At 51.4% G+C, this 19,183-nt stretch overlaps 7 protein-coding genes across 7 annotated transcripts; 1 reads left to right on the forward strand and 6 right to left on the reverse strand.

The window, feature by feature from the left end:
- Positions 1–616: 616 nt before the first annotated feature.
- GCG54_00013981 (putative tartrate transporter) lies at positions 617–2,250 on the forward strand (the record flags this gene model as incomplete). The annotated part of the gene is made up of 3 exons (XM_045413827.1): positions 617–768; positions 824–1,319; positions 1,372–2,250. The coding sequence occupies 3 exons, from the start codon at positions 617–619 to the stop codon at positions 2,248–2,250; spliced, it is 1,527 nt and encodes a 508-aa protein (XP_045261906.1).
- Positions 2,251–2,426: 176 nt separating this feature from the next.
- GCG54_00013982 (Acetylcholinesterase) lies at positions 2,427–4,134 on the reverse strand (the record flags this gene model as incomplete). Its single annotated transcript, XM_045413828.1, has 5 exons — positions 2,427–2,602; positions 2,656–2,742; positions 2,803–2,900; positions 2,955–3,082; positions 3,133–4,134. 5 exons carry the CDS (start codon positions 4,132–4,134, stop codon positions 2,427–2,429), a joined length of 1,491 nt encoding a protein of 496 aa, XP_045261907.1.
- A 754-nt stretch (positions 4,135–4,888) lies between these two features.
- GCG54_00013983 (uncharacterized protein) lies at positions 4,889–7,330 on the reverse strand (the record flags this gene model as incomplete). Its single annotated transcript, XM_045413829.1, has 2 exons — positions 4,889–6,736; positions 6,794–7,330. 2 exons carry the CDS (start codon positions 7,328–7,330, stop codon positions 4,889–4,891), a joined length of 2,385 nt encoding a protein of 794 aa, XP_045261908.1.
- A 1,376-nt stretch (positions 7,331–8,706) lies between these two features.
- Positions 8,707–9,435, reverse strand: GCG54_00013984 (uncharacterized protein; the record flags this gene model as incomplete). The annotated part of the gene is made up of 1 exon (XM_045413830.1): positions 8,707–9,435. The coding sequence occupies one exon, from the start codon at positions 9,433–9,435 to the stop codon at positions 8,707–8,709; it is 729 nt and encodes a 242-aa protein (XP_045261909.1).
- Positions 9,436–10,286: 851 nt separating this feature from the next.
- Positions 10,287–11,508, reverse strand: GCG54_00013985 (5-keto-4-deoxy-D-glucarate aldolase; the record flags this gene model as incomplete). Its single annotated transcript, XM_045413831.1, has 4 exons — positions 10,287–10,947; positions 11,001–11,053; positions 11,102–11,374; positions 11,503–11,508. 4 exons carry the CDS (start codon positions 11,506–11,508, stop codon positions 10,287–10,289), a joined length of 993 nt encoding a protein of 330 aa, XP_045261910.1.
- Positions 11,509–15,007: 3,499 nt separating this feature from the next.
- Positions 15,008–17,130, reverse strand: GCG54_00013986 (uncharacterized protein; the record flags this gene model as incomplete). The annotated part of the gene is made up of 2 exons (XM_045413832.1): positions 15,008–16,633; positions 16,720–17,130. The coding sequence occupies 2 exons, from the start codon at positions 17,128–17,130 to the stop codon at positions 15,008–15,010; spliced, it is 2,037 nt and encodes a 678-aa protein (XP_045261911.1).
- Positions 17,131–17,617: 487 nt separating this feature from the next.
- Positions 17,618–18,826, reverse strand: GCG54_00013987 (uncharacterized protein; the record flags this gene model as incomplete). The annotated part of the gene is made up of 1 exon (XM_045413833.1): positions 17,618–18,826. One exon carries the CDS (start codon positions 18,824–18,826, stop codon positions 17,618–17,620), a length of 1,209 nt encoding a protein of 402 aa, XP_045261912.1.
- Positions 18,827–19,183: the final 357 nt, after the last annotated feature.

The raw sequence follows: 19,183 nt of genomic DNA on the forward strand, positions 1-19,183 counted from the left end.
CATAGAAGCACGCTGAACCGTCTCGGATTGTGGGACATCACCATTCTAGTCTGACTCGGTGGGACCTCCTCCATTTCTCGATACCTGTGCATTGTGCCATTATCTTGTTTTTGGCCGTGTTGCGATCAAGGCATTCAATGTCACCGAAACCTGATGTCGTTGAGTTTTGTAGTGATGTGTCTACCTATATAGCCGATAAACTGTCAAAGTCAAGTTCATATCCATGCTAAGCTTTGGGGGAAGGTCTGTGACCAAAATTCTCTATGGAGTTAACCCAAATTGGCCCTCCTTGGAGAGGACCCTCTAGAATGCTGTCGTCTACGTAGTTATTCTACCTAGGCCCAGCATGATCAGACCCCCTTGATATGATTGGTCTCTCGATAATCCTTTACACGCACGCAATACCTCCCCCGGATTTTGTCAAGCGAACCAGGCCGGATGGGCTGCCACTTCCCAATAAGGAGCGTCAGCTTGAGCGACATGCATGAGTATGTAAAGCCATCACGTCTCACCAGGAGAGCAATGAGCATCGTGAGAGAATTTCTGAATAGTTAGACTCAGAGTTCAACCAAGACTTTTAGTCAATTATTGATTGTTTATGACTTCACCTGTCCCAATGGAGCCTCGTCGCCAGAGTCCGTCACATTCTCGGGGAACTTTGGTCACTTTGAGTCAACACCTTGATACCCCTACGGAACACAACGGTATGGAAGCAGAACAGATATCCATAGATTGGTCAAGTGCAGAAGAACGCAAGGTGAAGTTGAAGTACGGCACATTTACTGATTCTATTGGCGGCTCGCATTGACATCTTGGTTCACAGGTTGGACATCGTGCTCATCACCACACTCATGCTCGGGTTCTTTGCTCTTCAACTTGACAAAACCAACATCAGCAGCGCTATAACGACCGACTTCATTGATGACATCGGAATCACAAATAATATCGTCAACAGCGGGAACCAGCTTTCACTTGTCGCCATCGTCATTTTCGAAATTCCATCCAACATGATATTGTCCAGGATCGGTGCTCCTTTGTGGTTGACCATCGAATGTCTTGCATGGGGCCTAGTCGCAACCTTCCAAGCTTTCATAACGAACAAAGCATCCTTTTTCGCTACCCGTTTTCTGCTCGGGACCTTCGAAGCTGGATATTTGGCCGGATCTCTAGTCGTCATCGGTATGTTTTATACCAAGACGGAGGTGGCAATGAGAATGACTGTGCTATACACCGCCAATTATCTCGCTGCTGGAACAAGTACTCTCATTGCGGCGGGAGTGTTTCAGATGGACCGTCTGGGTGGCTTCCACGATTGGCAGGTAAGGTCAACCAGTCCGTTTGAGTTCACTGGATTCGAACTAACTTGACAAGTGGCTGTTTGTCATCGACGGAGGTTTTACAATCATCGTCGCATTACTTTTTATGTTTATCCTACCGAAAAGCCCAAGATGGACGCGGCCCGTGGTTGGCATTGCCGCCTTTGATATCTTCACCCAACGTGAACGGGACATCATGACTCGTCGCATCGCACTCGAAGACAGGAGTCGATCAGCCGAGCTATCTCCGATCACCCCGCGAGATGCTCTCCGAGCACTCTGCACGAACTATTACATATGGTTACACTCACTCGTGGCTTTGATCTCCCTTATCCCCAAAGGTGGACTCCTGCTCTATGCACCTACAATAATCAAGAATCTCGGCTTCGACAAGACCACCGCCAACTTGCTAGCCTCGGTATCAAATTACGCTCTCATCTTACTCTCGGTTTTCGCGGCAAGAATATCAGATTGGTTGCAGCTTCGAGGCCCGGTGTGTGGGGCCTGCACGATTTATGCACTTGTATTTGCCGGTGCGCAATATTCCATGGTACTAAGCACGGACAAATGGGGCAAATATGCTGTTTTTGTCATGTTCATGGCCGGTAATGCGACTTTTCAAGGAGTAAACAGTGCATGGCTTGCCTCTAATGTCAAGAGCCCGAAGGATCTTGCAGTTGGCCAAGCTCTCATTGTCATGGCAGCCAATTTGGGTGGTCTCGCCGGCCAACAACTCTTTCGAGACGACGATGCACCGAGGTATACACATGGTTTCTTAGGCATCATCGGTCTGTACTCGGGAACAATGGTGTCGATTATGGGTCTCACCATACTGTACTGGTTCAAGAATCGGAAAGCCGGTGATTGCGATTGTAGAGGGAATGTAGCATTGGGGGGAGAAAAAGACGTGAAATCAAGAAGATTTCAAATTTGACTTGTGGCTTTCTAGGCAACTTCATGGAGGGGATTTCGGTACAAATAGTATTACACACTCTTCGTAATGTATGGAGATATCTCAAATTGATTAATCAAGTAGCTACTTAAGCTTACGATTGAGCCATGCTGGAGACCTTGTCAAGAACGGAGTGTGGAAGCAGGATCAGACGTTTCTCAGGAGAGGGCTGAGCATTGGTTCGCAAGTATGGATCCGGACTGCAACTGAGCCACCGTATCATCTTCTGCGAACAATACCATGCTGTCCTCTGTTGCCGTGTACTTTGGCCACCTGAAGCCATTTCCATCTGTTGGGTCTTTCGAAGGATCTGTTGCGAAGGAAAGCCATAAATCTTCATGACTAGTCAGTGGGTCGAGTCCTGAGCACCGCATTAAATCGACTAACCTTGCATTGCCCCCGCGACTTGCCACTCAAACTCCGTTGAATTTCCACGGTACAAGAAGTGGGTTCCAAAGATGATGGGCAATTCGGCTACATGGGCATATCATTAGCCGGCTTGCGGGCGAATTGTTGAATGAAAAGAGAGCTTACCACTATGCATTGCTCCCAGCCAAGGTACAGGGGAGATGTTGCTAAAGTTTCCAGCGTACTCATAGTAGTAAGTTATGAAACCGGCTGACTCGCGGTTGCTGAGCTTCAGATTAGCGAAATGCTCATGTACACTGGTCTACGGAGAGCCATACGCGACTTCTTGGGATACTGGACAGTTGATAGACTTTAGACCATTCTCATATTGGCCCGGGAGCATGCCGTTAGGGTCGTATGATCCGAGGGACGCCCCTTCGTTGGCGTTCGATCCGGTCATGTATGGCTTTGAAGTATGAGTCACATAGTACTAGGGATGGCGAGGGGATATCATACCACGTCTGCGAACTTTCCTTCGAAGAGGCGCTGTGATGAGTTGGTAAAGGCTGTCATGTTATCGACCACTGGACGAAACCCTAAACCTGTGCCACCAAAGCTGAGGGTGTCCTGGATCACTTTGGCGTCTAGATTCTGCATGCATTGAAGCTCGATCTCTGCGGTCAAATTCGAGCATCCAAAAGATCCAGCAAATTTCGTGAAGGTCGTGTGCTCAGGATCGCTCACAGTCAAAGTTGAAGCGGCGCCGGAGTCTGCAATTAATCCCGAGACAATGGGATCCTCGAACCAGGCATATCCATACATGCCTACTGACATGCCGCCGGCTGACTGACCCCACAGAGTTATCTTGTCTGGGTCGCCGCCAAAAGCGGCGATGTTATCCCTTGCCCACTCGACGACGAGTCTCTGGTCAAGGAGTCCAGCATTCTGAGGAGCAGATCTTGCGTTGGGAAAGCCGAAGATGTTGACGCGGTAGTTCATTATGACAAAGATATGGCCTTGGGTTTTCTGAATCCATTGATCTGGGATCTTGTACAGCGAGTCGGCCCCTCCGCCGGTGAACCCACCGCCTGGAATGTAGATAAATACCGGGAGCCTTTCGGCTATCGGGTCTAGCGGGGCGTATATGTTGATATACAGGCAGTCTTCTGATTGTCCGCCGTTGATAAGAAACTCCGGGACGTAGTCGGTGTAAGCTGAGCTGGCGTTACTGAGCTGCTGCATGCAGGATGGCTGGTACGAAGTCGTTGTCAAGTTCCCAAACGGTGTCTTGGGTTGAGGCGGCAAGAACCGAAGAGATCCAACTGGCGGCTCAGCGTAAGGAACGCCGAGCCACTGCCGAACGTCTGGGGTTGTCTCATTGATGAGACCTGTTACGCTCCCAGCCGTGGTGTGGATCGTCAGAGAGCTCGGACTTTGCTGTTGAGATAGGTTTGGAACCCCCCTGGCGCCCACGGCCAGGGAAAGAAACCCGTAGACCAATAGAACGACGGACTGCATGGTGAAGAAGATTCCCGCAGACAGGAGTTCTCGTGTCTGGCAAGTGGCACCTGAGAGAGAGAAAGGCAAGGGAGCATCCCATCTGAGTGCGAAACATTTGTGCCATTTTATCAACCCAGACAAGCCCACTTATGCTGGTCCAGCCGAGAGATGGCAGCAGGAGGACTACTAGGTTGTGCAATGGCACTAGGGCGACTTGCAACCCATCTGGGCGATTTGCAGCCAAACCGGTAGAATATTTAAGAGAAACCCATGTCAAGAATCATCGTTTGATTACGTTCCCCGCATTTGAAGCTACATTGGGTCTACAAGGTGGTTATCAATGTCGACTTTTCCCCCAGACCCCGGATTCTCCAATGCGGGGTTGCATTTTAGTTTGTTTAATGCGGGGATAATGGCAAATACTACCTGCAAGACATCACCTGGCGCCTTTTGGATAAACTATCATGACAACTCGGCAGTATTGATGACTTTCAGTTGATCGTGCCGGCTATGACGGATGGGCCGGCTCAAAAGGCTTTGCTTAAACGTTGATTTCGTCATCCGCCCCCAAGAAATACTTGTTACTGAGAGTGAAACCATCCTAATGCCCAATATTCTGCCTTCAAGAGACCAAAAGCGGATGTAATGTGATTGATGAAGTCTAAACTATGGAAGGAGTGGCGTAAACCAAACAGTATGTACGAGGCAACCTTGGAGGCTCGAGCTTCTGTGAGCACCCAATTAGTCCTCCAGATATAATCAGCTCGAAGCTCTACTGAGACGACATTCCTAGGAACCTCTGAAGTAACGAAATCAATCGGTTCAGATGAAAGCCCTCCAAGATCTTGGCAAGGCGGTTGGACCGCTTTGCTTGGACCTTGTCGAAAATGAGAGTGTCAAAGAGTTCGTTCGAAAATCGATCCTGCAAATCTTTCAGACCCCAACCAGCCTTGCTCCCAATCTCGGCAAGGACTTTGCGGAATTCCTCAATCTCTGCCTTGTAGTCCTCTTTCTTCAGCTTCTCCAACCAGGGTTTGCCATTGACTTGGAACTTTTCCCACTCTTTAGCCCAGTGAGGACGAACACGCAGCGGCTTTTGAGTTCGTGGGTCCTTCAAGCTCATCCACTTGTCGAGCACTTGTTGCGCGAAGCCAGCCCACTTGTCAACGGGTGTCGCTTGCAAAGTAAGTATTTCAATGGCACATGTTCCCAGCTGATTGTGTCGCTGAGGAGCCATGATAATATCACTGCCTCCCATGATTCTCATTTCCAGAGGCATGCTCATGGGGCAATCCTTGATATTGGCATATGCCAGGAGGATTGCGTCCCACCAAGCACGCTGGACCGTAGCATAGTCAATATCAACACGATCCTGTCTGGTTGATCCAGTGCGGTTCTTAGAGACGAGAGGAATTTCAACCTCCATGTCTCTGACCCGGACATTTTGTATGGCTCTTTGGAAGTGCAAGGCGTCTGGGACGTAGGTAGTGACCCTTTTGGTTGGAAGAGCATTGGTTCCCGCCAGAGAAATGAGTGTTACGACAGACTCTCGAATGCCAGTCAGATCAATCAACTTCTTCAGGAAGTCCGCGTTCTGTAGAATGTTCATCGTAACAGATTGTACGAAGGAGAGAAATATCTGCCCGTTGTCTGGAAACTCGACGACGTTGCTGCTGTCCGTGGTGTCGTTCCAGCAGTTGACCCATACTTTTTGAGAATATGGAAACCAGAACCATTCGGAATAGTAATCATTCGTAGCCTGGCGTTCAAAATCAAGTTGGCGCTCTTGTTTCTCCTTTGCGCTCAACGCCTTCCAAGGCGATAAAAGCACTGGAGGGATGAGCTTCTCGTCCAAGTCGGGAGGAGGAGGGATGGCATGAGTCACAGGCACTGTCTTGGGTTCCAACTGGGCATAGGTCATTGGGGGCATCTCGAATGTTATGTGCGTGACAACCCCCATCAGCCCGAATGCACCACTGGCAGCACGAAGATGTTCAGGCTTAGTGACGAACCTTGCCTCGCCGTTGGCATCCACATAGTCGATGCGCCGGACAATGTCGCTCAATGTTTTGTGTCGTCGACCGGCACCGTGGCAAATTGGGGCATTGGATCCGCCCATGGTGATTTCAACCATAATAACGTTCATCGGCAGGGTGACTCGTTTGTTCTGAATACACCACTGGCGAAGCCTCTCATTGGTGCAAGCTGCACCGACCTTGACCAGGTAGTTTCCTTCCTCGTTCGGCTTGGCGGAAATCAACTCAATGTCTTCCAATTCCGTCGGCTCGTCCTGTCTGAAGGGCCAGAATGGGAGAGCGGTGGTGTTAGGAAGCTTCGTAGCTTCCTTCAGGCCAAGAAAAGAAATCAGGATGTTCTTTCCAGGCCCGTCTCTGCCGAATACAGGGGACCAGGAATGACCCAATTTTCCGGTCAGCACTAAATACAACCCTTTGCAATACGATTGAAACTGACGAAAGCCTGCACAACGCACGCCCATGTTTTGCTCTTTTGCGAACTTGACGATCAATTGGACCTCTTTGACAGACTTGGGAACACATGTTAGGTACGGGGTGTTCTCTACTGTCAGTCCCCAATTCTGAAACTTTGTGTCATAGTACACCTGCCTTTGGTCAGCCAGTAGACCTCTTTTCTAGCCTTAGGCAGGACATGTACGCACCAGAATGCCTGCTCCTTCAAGTTCATCCTGGTGAAGTTGGGTGAAGGCTCTCATGTCGGCAAGCAGAGATCGTAGGATTTGGACGGCAGGAGAGTCGGCCAAGTGTTCTATGTGCTGCTCTCTAAGCTTGGTGATGCCCTGTGCCCCAATGTGAAGAATGCAAGCGGCTTGGCAGAGGTTTTCTAACTCTTCTCGACATCCTAGGCTTGGGCCCATGTTGTATTGCTTGCCTAGGTTCTTCGGGTCACCAGCCTCCCCGCCTTCCAAGAACCTTTCGATGAGGTTTTGTTCATCATCAGTATGCCTGCGTAGGATGGATGAGTAGGTACCGTCGGTCTCCGAGTCTTTGAAGACTCTCAAAAGTCTTCGGATGAAGTGCACATGATCGACCTCAACATCCGGATTGACGTAATCAGCAAGCAGATCTTTCAGACCAGGTACATCCTTGGCACTGAACTTGACGGAGTGGTCTAAGCTGTCGACGATAAACTGAAGTCGATCGTTGACCGTACAGTCCCAAGCGGTTGGGGGCGCCATGGGGGACAAAAGAAATCCTCAAGTTGGTATGAAACCGGAAGTTGAGGCAATTCAGGAGATGAAAGGAATGCGAAATCGACCACTTTGAGTGTACTGACAAAGACCTTTATAAACCGGTCGACGCAGGCCACAGTTTTATATCACCTGGATTACACCTGGAGATAAGGCAGTGTTACTCGCGTCAATAAAAGTTCCTGTTTCTCTGTGTCAGCCAACTGTATAGTTCCATGTGCGAAGTAAGAAAAAGGCAAACGATGATGAGTGTGTGTGTCGTCTCACCTCAGCCTTAACCAAGTCCCGTTGAGTGGCCACAGGAAGGAGGTCCCTCACTTGGCATGCGTCGTAGGATTGAATCAAGTACTAGATTTTGGGAAACACAAACGCAGCGTGGTATGTGCGGGCTATATCAAACATATAACAAATTTGCGAGGGCGTTTTCTAGCGCAATTAACAGCACCGAATTGACGAACGTTCGTCGACTTGCCTGATCTATGACAACGATGGTATCGTAAGATATATTTTGTAGGACAGTTTGATTCCAATTGAATTGAGTCACAGGGCATTACCAGTCAGCCGCATTGGGTTGTAATATTGGCGGCTGAAATAGTGTCTGACTGGTATGTCGCGTGCGCTCCGTGAGGGTGTCGTGTTGCTGACAACTAAAAGCGCGCGTACCCAGCGCGCCTCGACGGCTAGTCACGAGAATTAATTTAGACATTGCTCTTTTGAGTGAACAATGTGGTCAGCATCGTAGATGTCATCCATGCATTGGCCAGATATCATCCGCCGATCTGACTCTCGACAGAAAGATTCGGTAATTATGCGTACTGGGTTGAAGTATGGCAAGCAAGCCTCTGTGTTTTCGAAACTTCAGGCTTTATCGATGCCGAAAAGACGTAATAGCCAAAAAGTCGCCAGAGTAGGCTTTTGCGATGACCTATGAAGCGTGAAGGTGTCAGAAGCGCGCATCATTCTCACTAATTACGTTTCGTTCCTGCACCACACCAGGTTACTTGTTTGCCGAAGACGCTACCGCAAGCCTCCCGCCCGTGCTTACAGGTACACAGTCATGCTGTCACAAAGGTCAGGCCCACGAAATTTAGTCCTGCTTGGCAGATGTTTGCATGATACCTTTTGAAGCGGGCAAATTAAAGCGTCCCAATAATCGAGAACACGTGAGATCACAAAAGCGTGTTGGAGAATTTAATCGAGCATGACCACGAAGCACATCCTTTGAAATGGCATATATAAGTAGGTGATGGTCTATCTCCAAACCCATGTCCATCCAATGAACACCCCTCCCTCCGTCAGGCTGTGCCAAGTTTCGTTCATAGTTGGGCCAAATAACCCCCCGCAAGAAAAGGCACGGACATTACTCAAGCCAGAGCAGCACCTTCTTGAGGCTGGATTTCAATGAGATTACCATCGGGATCAGCCACAAAGATCAGAGGCTCAGTGTTCGGAGCCAAAGCTGCCTCGATCTGCTTCTTCTCAGCAGAGCTCAGCTGATCAAGAACTTCGGCAGGAAGACCAGTGGCACCAGACACCTTGCCTCCCATAGGGAGCGACTCTCCGTATTTTTTCATGACATTCACATCGGGGAGGTCATCCAATCGGCTTTGCATAGCCTTTATGTCTGGAACCACCATGCCAATATGCGCAAATGTGTTGGGTCGCTCGATACCGGCCTCGATGTTGTTGACAGGGACATCGACATAGATCAGCTCAATCAAGCCTTCGGCATTGTTCTTCTCGCGGTTTAGCTCCAGAGTAGTCTGATAGCCGGTTCCGTTCTTTCCGCCGTGGCTATGTCCCATGTACGTGATAGAATAGTGCTCGGTAACGTGCAACGTGAAGATCTTGCGAAGACCGAAGACGTTTGAGTAAAAGTCGACACTGGCAGTGAGGTTTTTGACGTTGATGCAAAGGTGGTTGATGAAATAGCCAGTCGTAGCGTAGTCCACGGGCTCATCAGTCCCGAGTTCCGGATAAGGGTATTGGATCGTCCCGTTTGTCGATCGGGCTTGGAATTGAGGCAGAGCGTGGCCGATTACATGACCAAGAAGCTGGGATCCAATGATGATGGCAGTGAAGAGGCGAACCATGGTGGCTGTTTGTGCGGCGTTCAAGTATTGGTAGCGTTTAAAGTAGTTCTGGAAATCAAATATCTTTCTGGGTTCTCAAGATGAAGAAGGTAATGAAACAAAAGTGAAGTCAAGGCTAGGAATTATTGCGCATTTATATCTCTTCAAAAGCGCATGTTGAGGACCTTCCAACCCCAATGTGTTCATCAGTATTCATCCGGTCGCCGCCCTCGCTTCTCGCGGTCGCGTTTACCAAAGTCCCAAAAAAGGTGTTGGTTGGTTTTCACTGCCATAAGTCTGCCCGAACCCGACTCGAGCGACAACGCCATTGGGCGCAGCCTGGATACCCCCTGGCGGCACCATTCCTTCGTGGCTTAGCAGGGCTTACAGAATCTTGTCGCGGACGGTCGGATGATCGGCGGCGCTGTAAGTGAGGTACTCAGCGACGGCGCGATTGTTGATGCCCGCCTGCAATAAAGTCGGTATTGCGTTTCTGATGGTCGTCATCACACGCAATTTTGAATCGTTACAAGACTCGAGTTTGGAGCCCAAATACGATGAACTGCGCGATACGATTTGAGTTGTTGCAGAAAGCCTCACATTACTACCCCAGCCGAGACTCAGTCGTGCCTCATGCGCCGCAGACTACGTCTTGACCGCATATTCAGCTGCTCCACGTAAATTAAATACGTGGCAACGAAATGGGGCAATTTTAATAGTGGCAGGATGCCTTAAAAGTCATGGCAACGTTTTCTGCCGGGAAGAAATTGGGCTTTCTTGGCCAAGTTGCACCTTGGGGATACATGTTCAGATTGTGGTAAACGCGCCGGCGTGACAGCGAACCTCACCCAGCCAACCTTTGCACCAGATGCCTAGATTTTACTGTTTCTCCATCCATTGGCACTCTTGCCTTCTCCCATCTTCCCCTCATATCCAACCAGTGTCCTTGCCTGCTGGAGATCTTGTGCAAGACCACCTAGATGGACCACGTCGGCAGCAACCATGATGAGGCTCATACGCTTCCCAGCCGCCTTCAGCTTTTCGGGACTGCCGAGAGGAGCAGATCCAAACGCAAAGCCGGCGTACGGTTTATCATGCTTGTCAATCGTGTCAAAGAACAGTTGGGATATCTCCAGCCATTCTGGCTCTGTGGCACCGACACCACCCCACTTGGCTTCAAGATTCATGCTGACGCGTGCATCAAGTGTCCCAAACCATACGATATCAATGTCGGGACATTCTGTGAGAATCGCGTCGAGATTACGAACCCCCTGAGCTGATTCAATTTGTATCATGATGGCAGCCTGGTCGTTGAGACACTTGTGCAGGTCGCGCGAAGTGTCATTCGGGGCATCGGTGAACCCAGGAACAAGACGGAAGGGAGGCAAGGATCGAGTCCCGTTGTGGTTCGTTCCAAACTTTGCAGCCGAAATGACGTGTTTTGCCTGCTCGACGTTTTCGACTTGTGGGATTACAAGACTCGAACCACAATCAAGTGCATGACCAATGGCGCCGTGATCATGACTAGGGACACTGCAAAATCCGGATGAGAGACAGTATCATAGATATTGGGGCGTTGAACTTACCGGACGAATGGGATAGTCCGACCGCCACTCATGAAAACGGTCTCATGAACCATCTAGTCATGTCAGTTGAACTCCTCACAGCATGTAGACACTTGACTTACAGTAGTCATTGTCTCTACGTTACAAGATGTGTGCTCCCAATCAATCCAGCAAGCATCAAATCCCATGGGCGCGACGTAACGCGTAATTGGGACGGAACTGAGCCCTGCATAATAGCAGATAATGGGTGGGATCTTCTTATCGTGGGCATCTCGGATGGCCTGACGAGCTTTGTGAGGCTGGAAGAGAGACGGGGCAGCGTACGCCATCATCCCCTTTGAGGAGACGTTCTTGTACTCTTCGCCGTTTTTGGACATTTTGGTGAAGTTACGTCGCTGGAAACGTTGAGTAGGTATAGATGAAAATAGTTCGAGGGACCAAGTTGAAAGAGGCTGTGTTTGGAGAAATGGGGCAGTTGAATGTCAGAATCGTCCACATCAGGGTTCAATTTATATACAATTACTTTCATTTTATCATTTACAGTGCCGATGATGACTGTCAACTAGCGGCTGACTCCATATGCAAGCTTCGTGTAGACAAGTATGCACGTCTCGTGTGGACATGCAACCTTCGTATAGCTTCATCTGCGCCTCTTGGCCAAAGGATCTTGGGGCCGACCGTGTAACCTCAATCTCAGGCACCAATGGAGCATCTGCTGCATCTCAGACTTAGTAAGTCCGAAATACCGTAGATGTCTGATGTAGACTTCATGGCGTTGAAAGGTGCCGAGGTCCTCAAAGCTAATTGACAACTCGTGAGAACTAGTAACCCGAGGCAAAAACACCAAATTTGGTTAGTTCACTCACATTCAGCACGTAGTCGGCGTACTTTCACAGAAAATCTTTCAAGCATATTCGCTTGGACAGCTTTGCGACGGCCCGGTCGCCGATGTGTGCGCGCGGCTAACACGGACTCAGATAAAACGTAAGCCGTCCATCGTCGGTCCCTAGATACGCTTGTTTCAATCGCTGGAAGGAAAGGTAGCTCCGGCCGATCGTATCTTGAATTACTGAATACTGAGATGAGGTTCCGAGGACGCTGTCTCACACCTGACCAAACGCGATACGTTCGATGAGAAAACTCAACAATTTTAAGGAAACTTACTACGACCGATTGAGTTCTTGAATTTGAGACGTGATTCGATGCTCCCGACTCCCAATCACAATACTAATTTTACTGTGCCTGGATGAACCAATCCTGCCTTGATACTTGAGCGGGATATTTGTTGAGATATGTGCATTTCAATCGCAGTACTTGCACGCGCCTATTTGATTCGGAAGGACCAATACCAGCGCGTGCGCGTCTGCAAAGGCCAAAGCCACATGGGTCTCAAAAGTGATCGCCATTTATCTAGTGGCACATTTGTTAGCTCCGTGGCTGAGACGGGAATCGGTCCTGGCTCCAAGACTCCTTGTGCTGTTCCAGTGCCTATCTTCTGTGATATTTGGTCCCGTCGGAGACGATGCCTGTTTCGGTACAGCTCATCGGACTTTGGTGATGGGCGAAGTTCCAACTCACGACTGTTTCCAAAGCGGGGGCCTTGGCCGGGGTGCTAGTAGAGGGGGGTTACATCACAGCCTCTCTCGAACCTTGCATTTTCTCTTCGCGGAACGATCATTGCTTTTTCCTGGTGCTAGTTCTGTTGGACCTCCTGATTTCCGGCGTTATGTCCTGCCGAACCTCCAACATGCTGTCGGGGTTGGGCCTTGTTCGCAGTGTTGGCAATAACATCATTGGGCACGCTGACAGGGGCTCAAGGTGTGGCATCTGTTGGTTCGCTGACTGACTGCTCCTGCATACTCTTGTCATCGTAAGCAGCCCTTGTTAATGATGGATGTACGTGACATACTGGTTGAGTTGTAAGGTTTCTGTAAGCCATTTGTTTAACCAAATCGATTGCCACTCGCTCGCAGACAACGTCCGTCGAGACCCGAATAAATCGCCAGGCCGTACGGCGAGTAAGACAGGGTTGTTTGCCTGCTTCCACTTGCGGAAGAAGCTGCATTACGATTGTGGAGTTGTTGGAACCGGGGTCTTTCACGCCTGTTGGTCTTATCGCTCGTTGGTGATCTTCGAATTCCAGTCAGTGTCGCTTGAATCCTCTGGGGCTGGGACTGACACCACCGCATATCCCCTTGATCGAAGATCGGCTGTCCAAGACAAACACGCCAAATCATGCGAGGCGACCATCGTTTGATAAGGCGGTTGGCCGTTTCTCCCCGATCGAAAAAATTGTCGTAAATGCTTTGAAGCTCTCTTTCCGCCTTTCGTTGACAATGGATCGCGATCGATCGGCACAGACTTGCACCATGGTGGAACAGAAGATGACAATTTCGCTTTGGTTGTTTGTGATTCTCGGTCAGGGTACCAACAAGATCGATCCGGCGTGCCATCGGGGCAAATACCGATAACTGAGGGCGGTTGGAAGGTGTTTGCAACACTCATGCAGGGGCAAGATGTGATTGAACTGACGGCAACCGGGCTGTTGGGCCGCCTCCGATGGAGAGCCCCATCCCATCTTGGCATATAAGTTGTGTCAAATACAGCTTCCTCGTCCGCTTCCAACCCGATCGCAAAGAGCTGAAGTTTTCTCATCTTAGCCTAGCCGTTCTTGAAGAAACCTGTAGTTCATTGGGACAGCTTCAGTCATCCAGGACCTCTTTCCAAGCCAGCCATCTCAATAGCAGTCCTCGAAAGCTGCATACATGGATAATTATTCAGTACGACAGGGCCCGGCAATCGAGCCAAGGCCGACCAGCCCGCCTCAAGCATCACTGGAATGGAATCTCCAGCCTGACACTCAGTCACCAGCCTTCGATCTAGCTTCATCAATGGCTGGGTTGACTATGGGACCTGACTTGAGCCTGAATGAGAACATGAAAGCATTGTTCCTGGCCAGAGTGATGGAGAAGGCCCGGAAGCTCATCTTGCGGCGCGTTAAAGAAAAGAAGGGCGCCGACGACGCGGAACTCGACGACTTCAAACTCGACGTTGAACATTGCCAGCGATGTTATCACTCAATTTTCCACAATCTGCCAGGTTCCTTCGATACTCGGAACAACGACAATACTCTTGCAGTCTTTGACCGCCAGAAATTGCACGCTGCGATCCAGGAGGCACTCAAAGACGTCAGCGACCAGGTATTCCTTCTTGCAAAAACGCCAAGGCGTACACCTTATTCGGAATTGAACCTCGCACACAGATACGGGGGCCTGATCGTCACGCCTGCTGTGTGCTTGGAGGTCATGGACCGCGAATATCAACGTCGCATGTATAGCGACGTCGAGCCGGTGAACTTTGACGAGCTCCGCGTCTTTTGGCTGCAGATTGCGCAGAATCCGCAGGATGTGATGAGGATCAGGAAGGTGGTGCGTCGTGCGAAGTTGGTGTGCAAGAAGTGGGATGACGGGCCCTATTCAGACTTTTCCTCGGTGCTTTGGCGTGCTTTGTGGTTTGCCAAAAGGGAACAGGTTCCAATCTTGTAGCTAGGTTGCAATGGGCTTTGGCGTCTTTCATTCCCTGAGAAAAATGCTCATCAAGAGCAGGGACGAGATGAAGAGGACATGGACGGATTGCAGGCTCATCCCAGCTACGACCATCACGGCCATGACCAGAGAACAGCCCCATGAGATGAGGCGGCGGTGCGGTCTTGACCTTTTGGCGAGAATGACGAAGTCGGTTGGGTGATTGGTGGCGTTGGAGTCTGTCGCGTTTTTGGGGCGGTCGATCCGCCTCTTTGGATGGCTTTGGGGTGTGAGAATTGCGGGTAGTCTTTCGGTCACGGGAATACAATTGGCGAGGTTGTGTCAAATGATCTTAATCGCGATCAACAGTGCAGAATTGAAGAAAAAATGAATCCCTCCACCCATAGCACGGTGGCATGATGGTGAATAGAATATTCTCATTAGGCACACAAAAGACGTATTTGCATAATGCCATATCCAGAAGCAAGTCCTTCACCGGGCTGGTCAGATGTCCGTAGCAGCCGTGCCGATGTAGAGATCTCTATACTGCGCCAGTTTCCCCCCTAGGTCTGTCAAAGCGAGCTTGACATCCTCGTTTTGTTCCCGCAATATCTCGATGATGGAGCCTAGACGGAGGCGTGCCTCTTTGCGGGCTTTTCCTTCCTCTAAACTAGCCCTGAGGCCAGCAACCTTTTCTCGCAGAGGGGAGAGATTTTGTGTCTCCGACTCGCAGCCAGGAAGTTGGCTGAGTTCGAGACGGAGCTCTAGCTGCCGTTCATGATTGTTGAGGTCTTGCTCCAACCTCTCCAACTCCGCATTGGCCTTGATTGTAGGATCGGCTACCGTATCGTCGGGCTCCTGCATGAGCGCTGAAAAAACTGTCTCCATCTCTTCGAGTTGCTTCATTTGGGCTATGCTGGCAGACAAGGTGGCGATTCTGCCTTCGAAATGTGTCGACCACGTCTTGCGCAGTTCGTGGAACGTGGCAATGTCATCCCCGGCTATTGGCTGAGTAGTCGGCACGTCGTCAAAAACGGGGAGATTCAGGAACTCGGCAAACGCGCCCTTTTCGGCAGGCTGCTCATCAGCGAAGAGCAAGAAAGCTTTGCGCCACGGGTCGGCTGCGAGGGTACTGGGCGGTGTCTGTCCCGCGAGTATATAAATGGCGTTGGCAGCGACGAATACGCTGCTGTTGCGCTCGTCGTCTTGTTCGGCGCAAGAAACTTCTGCAATCTGCCAGGAGCTTGAAGAGCGACCAAGATAGTTGCGAGCGAAACGGGAAAAGATCTCGCCAGCTTTCGTCCGGTTATCCAGGGAGGGCATGGAATCGAGAAGGTCCACACGGTGTGTCTCGGGATGTACCTTGACAAGCACCCAGTGGCCACGAAGATGCATTGGTAAGAGCAGAATGTCAGGGTGCTTCTCAGACAGCATGGTCTTGAGCTCGCGAACGGTAGGCGTGTTCGACGCGGCCAAGATCAGAGGGTGGATGACCACAGTCAGACCGTCTCGCCTGGTGGAACACGTCGCAAGCGCAGAGATGAGGCGATACATTATATCCTCGTCCTGCTGCTTGTCGGGTGCCAGGCCATCGGCAAGCCAGTTGGAACTTTTCGTGGGCTCATTCTCGGCCTCTGCCGTTGCGCCGCTCGTTTTGGATGGGGTCGGACGGCCATTTTGGCCCGTATCTGGCGTGCCTTCCAAACCGACTTTCGTGGACGAGACTGAAGAAAGAGGGGAGGAGTTTGCGACAGGGCTCGCTTCCTTGTTGAGGGATCGGCGGGAGGATCGCGTAGGCTTTCCAGCAGAGGGCTCGGATCGTTTCGCAGGAGGGAGCTCGAGGTCGGCGGTCCCAGAAGACCGCTTCCGGGTCGATGACAACGACGGTTGGTTGCTGGAGTTGGTGGCCGAGGTGGAGAGTTCAGTCGTGGTTGTCTGAGACGTGTGCTTAACCATCCGGACTGTCTTTGCATCGCGACGAGACGAGGCGGATCCATATACTCGTAATGCTCCCCTGGTGGCAGCTGTCTTCCGCGAGGGTTCGGGTGTTGCCGCGGTTGGGTTGGCTTCGTTGGCCTGTTCGAGGTTTGAATCGGCATCGCTGGAGCTGGAGCTGGGACTAGCTGGCGGCTGCGGAAAAAACCAATCATTAGCATGATGACGGTAGGGAGGGGGATGTAATTGACGAGGGTCGCTCGCCCTTTCGAGCAACATACCATCACAGCCGAAGAACGAGATGATCTGGTGCCTACTGTGCCATTGGAGGTGCGGCGCGATGCATCTATCTGGGCAATTGCAGCTTTGACATCGTCCGCGACCCAAGGAGGTGGGGATGACAACGGCCCGAGGCCAGCTTTTTCCAAGCGGCTAGTTATCGCCTCGTCCAGGGAATGCTTTGCCGTGTTCCATGGCACTCGTGCGCGAAGATCGCGTAGCGCGGAGAGGAATTTGGCAGTGAGGGTCTCGGTGCCGAAGAAGGCGAGGAAGTTGGCGAGGGAAACCTCCCACTTCTTGCACAGCGATTCGACCTCCCTGCGGTTGCGCTCCGAAGGGATGTCCTTGAGGGACGGCTTGGTGGCAGTGTCGCCAGGCTGCGCATTGCCTAGAGACTGGCGAGTAGACGGCATGGTACCGTTGGCGGGCTTTGCGTGACCATGATGGTGTCGAGGCAAGATTCGGTGCCGGTCGCGATGTGCGAAGACGAGACCCAGGCAGGCAGGCAGACCTTCGGTGGGCGTGTTTGCCGTAAGGTACAGGTAGGTTGCTCCCCGCAACCAGGATGTTTGCGAGCTTTGCAGCAGCCGTTCCAGCTTGCGGAAAGCTCCCTGGCAAACCCGACCTCCACCGGCAAGAAGGGCAGGGGTCATCGTTGTTCCCCCCGACCAACAGCGACCTGAGAGGGCGGGGCTGTTTAATTGGTTGGTGTCGCTGCGGTAGCGTCCAGCGCGGGATGTGACGCCCAGCAAACCCTTTTGATTGACATGGATATCGTTTGATGATCGACCACTGATGGAGTTTCCCAACATCCTTTTTCAATTTACATCAATAGGTGCCTTTGAGCTCTACTGCAAACAGAAAAGCCAGCGAACCCAATCCACCACCCACGCCGTATCCCTATGACCGCTGGACACCTGGCAACCTGCCTTCTTGGTCCGGTCTACGCTGGTCCCTTTCGACAGCCGCAGAGAATGCCATGGCGTACTGCTCGCGCGTCATGCGTCCTGGGACGTCGCAGTAGTCGGTGAAGTCATGGGCGCCGTACCACCGAGTAATCTCGTTGACGAACAGCGGTCCTCCGTAGTGCCTTGCAGCGACGTCGAGACGGCATCCAATATCCAACGACACAAGCTGGGGACTGTTCAGCTGTCGGAGGGATTCAAACACGCCAAGCGCATATTCCATGACTTGTTTACCCGTGAATCCTCTCCGCTTGAAAGATGCCTCTGGCGGCCAACTGGCAGCGATCTGGCTGTCAGGAAAGGTTTTCGTGAGGCAGATTTTGTGCACCTGGCCTTTGAGGCCGCGAACGGCCTCAGGATCAGGTTTTGTAACGATGAAGACGCGAAACTCCCCATGGGAAAGAAAGTCGACGAATTCTTGGTGGAACCACGACTCTTTGCACGCTTCATCGACAGGCCGAGGACCACGCACAGGATCGACGCAAGTCAGGCGCGGACGTACATTCGTCCCTGCATGCAAGGAGCAGCCACTCCACGAGCGCTTGTTGAAGGCTTGAACCCCTGATAGAGCACATGTGCCGTTTCCGAAGCAAGTCACAGGGCGCCAGTCTCGTCTTTTCGCAGCGACCGCGTCGAGAATCCGAATGTCTGGAAGTTTGTGCCCGTCTGCCTGGGCTTCTTCGCGGGTCGGATATACCATCAAGGCCCCGGCATCTGGATTCCTGCTGATATAGCCTTCGACGTCGTTGTAGCGGCCCCTGATGATGTCTCGAAATGGGAAGCCCGTATCCAACAGGACCACCACAAGACGACTGCGATGACTGAGTTTGAGATGTCGGTGAAGATCGTTTGCGCGGAGATGTTCCTCAACACGATCCCAGGTCATGATGGTAGATCTCTGCGAGCCGCAGTGATGAACTCCTGCCGAGGCGACAAGAAAGGTCTGAGCAACGCTCATTTTGCCATTCGCGACGTGAACAAGACTAGGAAAAAGGTCGCAGAGATAGCACGCCTCCTCATGTGAGGCCGGCAGCCATGGCGCGGCATCGGTCTGCGTGTCGTCCAAGTCGAACGTCACGGTCGCATACGGACTGAAGTTTGGGTTGAACACTGCACTGTCGCCCTCGTATGAACCGTCTGCCATTGGGCACTAGAGAATGAATGATTGTTCAACGGGGGACGGCGTCTGTCTTGGCGATTCCATCGATGCGTGCGTATGACGGGCTGGGATGACTGGGGATGTGGTCGGAGCCGAAGGCTTGGAAGTGGGCGAGGTGGGATGCTTTGATATCTTATCAAGCACTTCAACACATGGTTCTGCCTCTTGGAATGTCGAGGCAGTCTCTGAGTCTCCGTTGCGGGAAGCTGGGTTCATCCGCGGGCGATGTTCCTTATCTTGAACCACCGAGAGGGGTTCAATGCGACGTGGGCCGATGTCCCCGCGCATTTTCAGCTCTGGTGCTTGGCAAACGGTGGGAAGTTGGTCAACGAGGCGATCGAG

This window comes from Colletotrichum gloeosporioides (genome assembly GCF_011800055.1).
Source record: "Colletotrichum gloeosporioides strain Lc1 chromosome Unknown consensus_60, whole genome shotgun sequence".
Lineage (NCBI taxonomy): Eukaryota > Fungi > Ascomycota > Sordariomycetes > Glomerellales > Glomerellaceae > Colletotrichum > Colletotrichum gloeosporioides.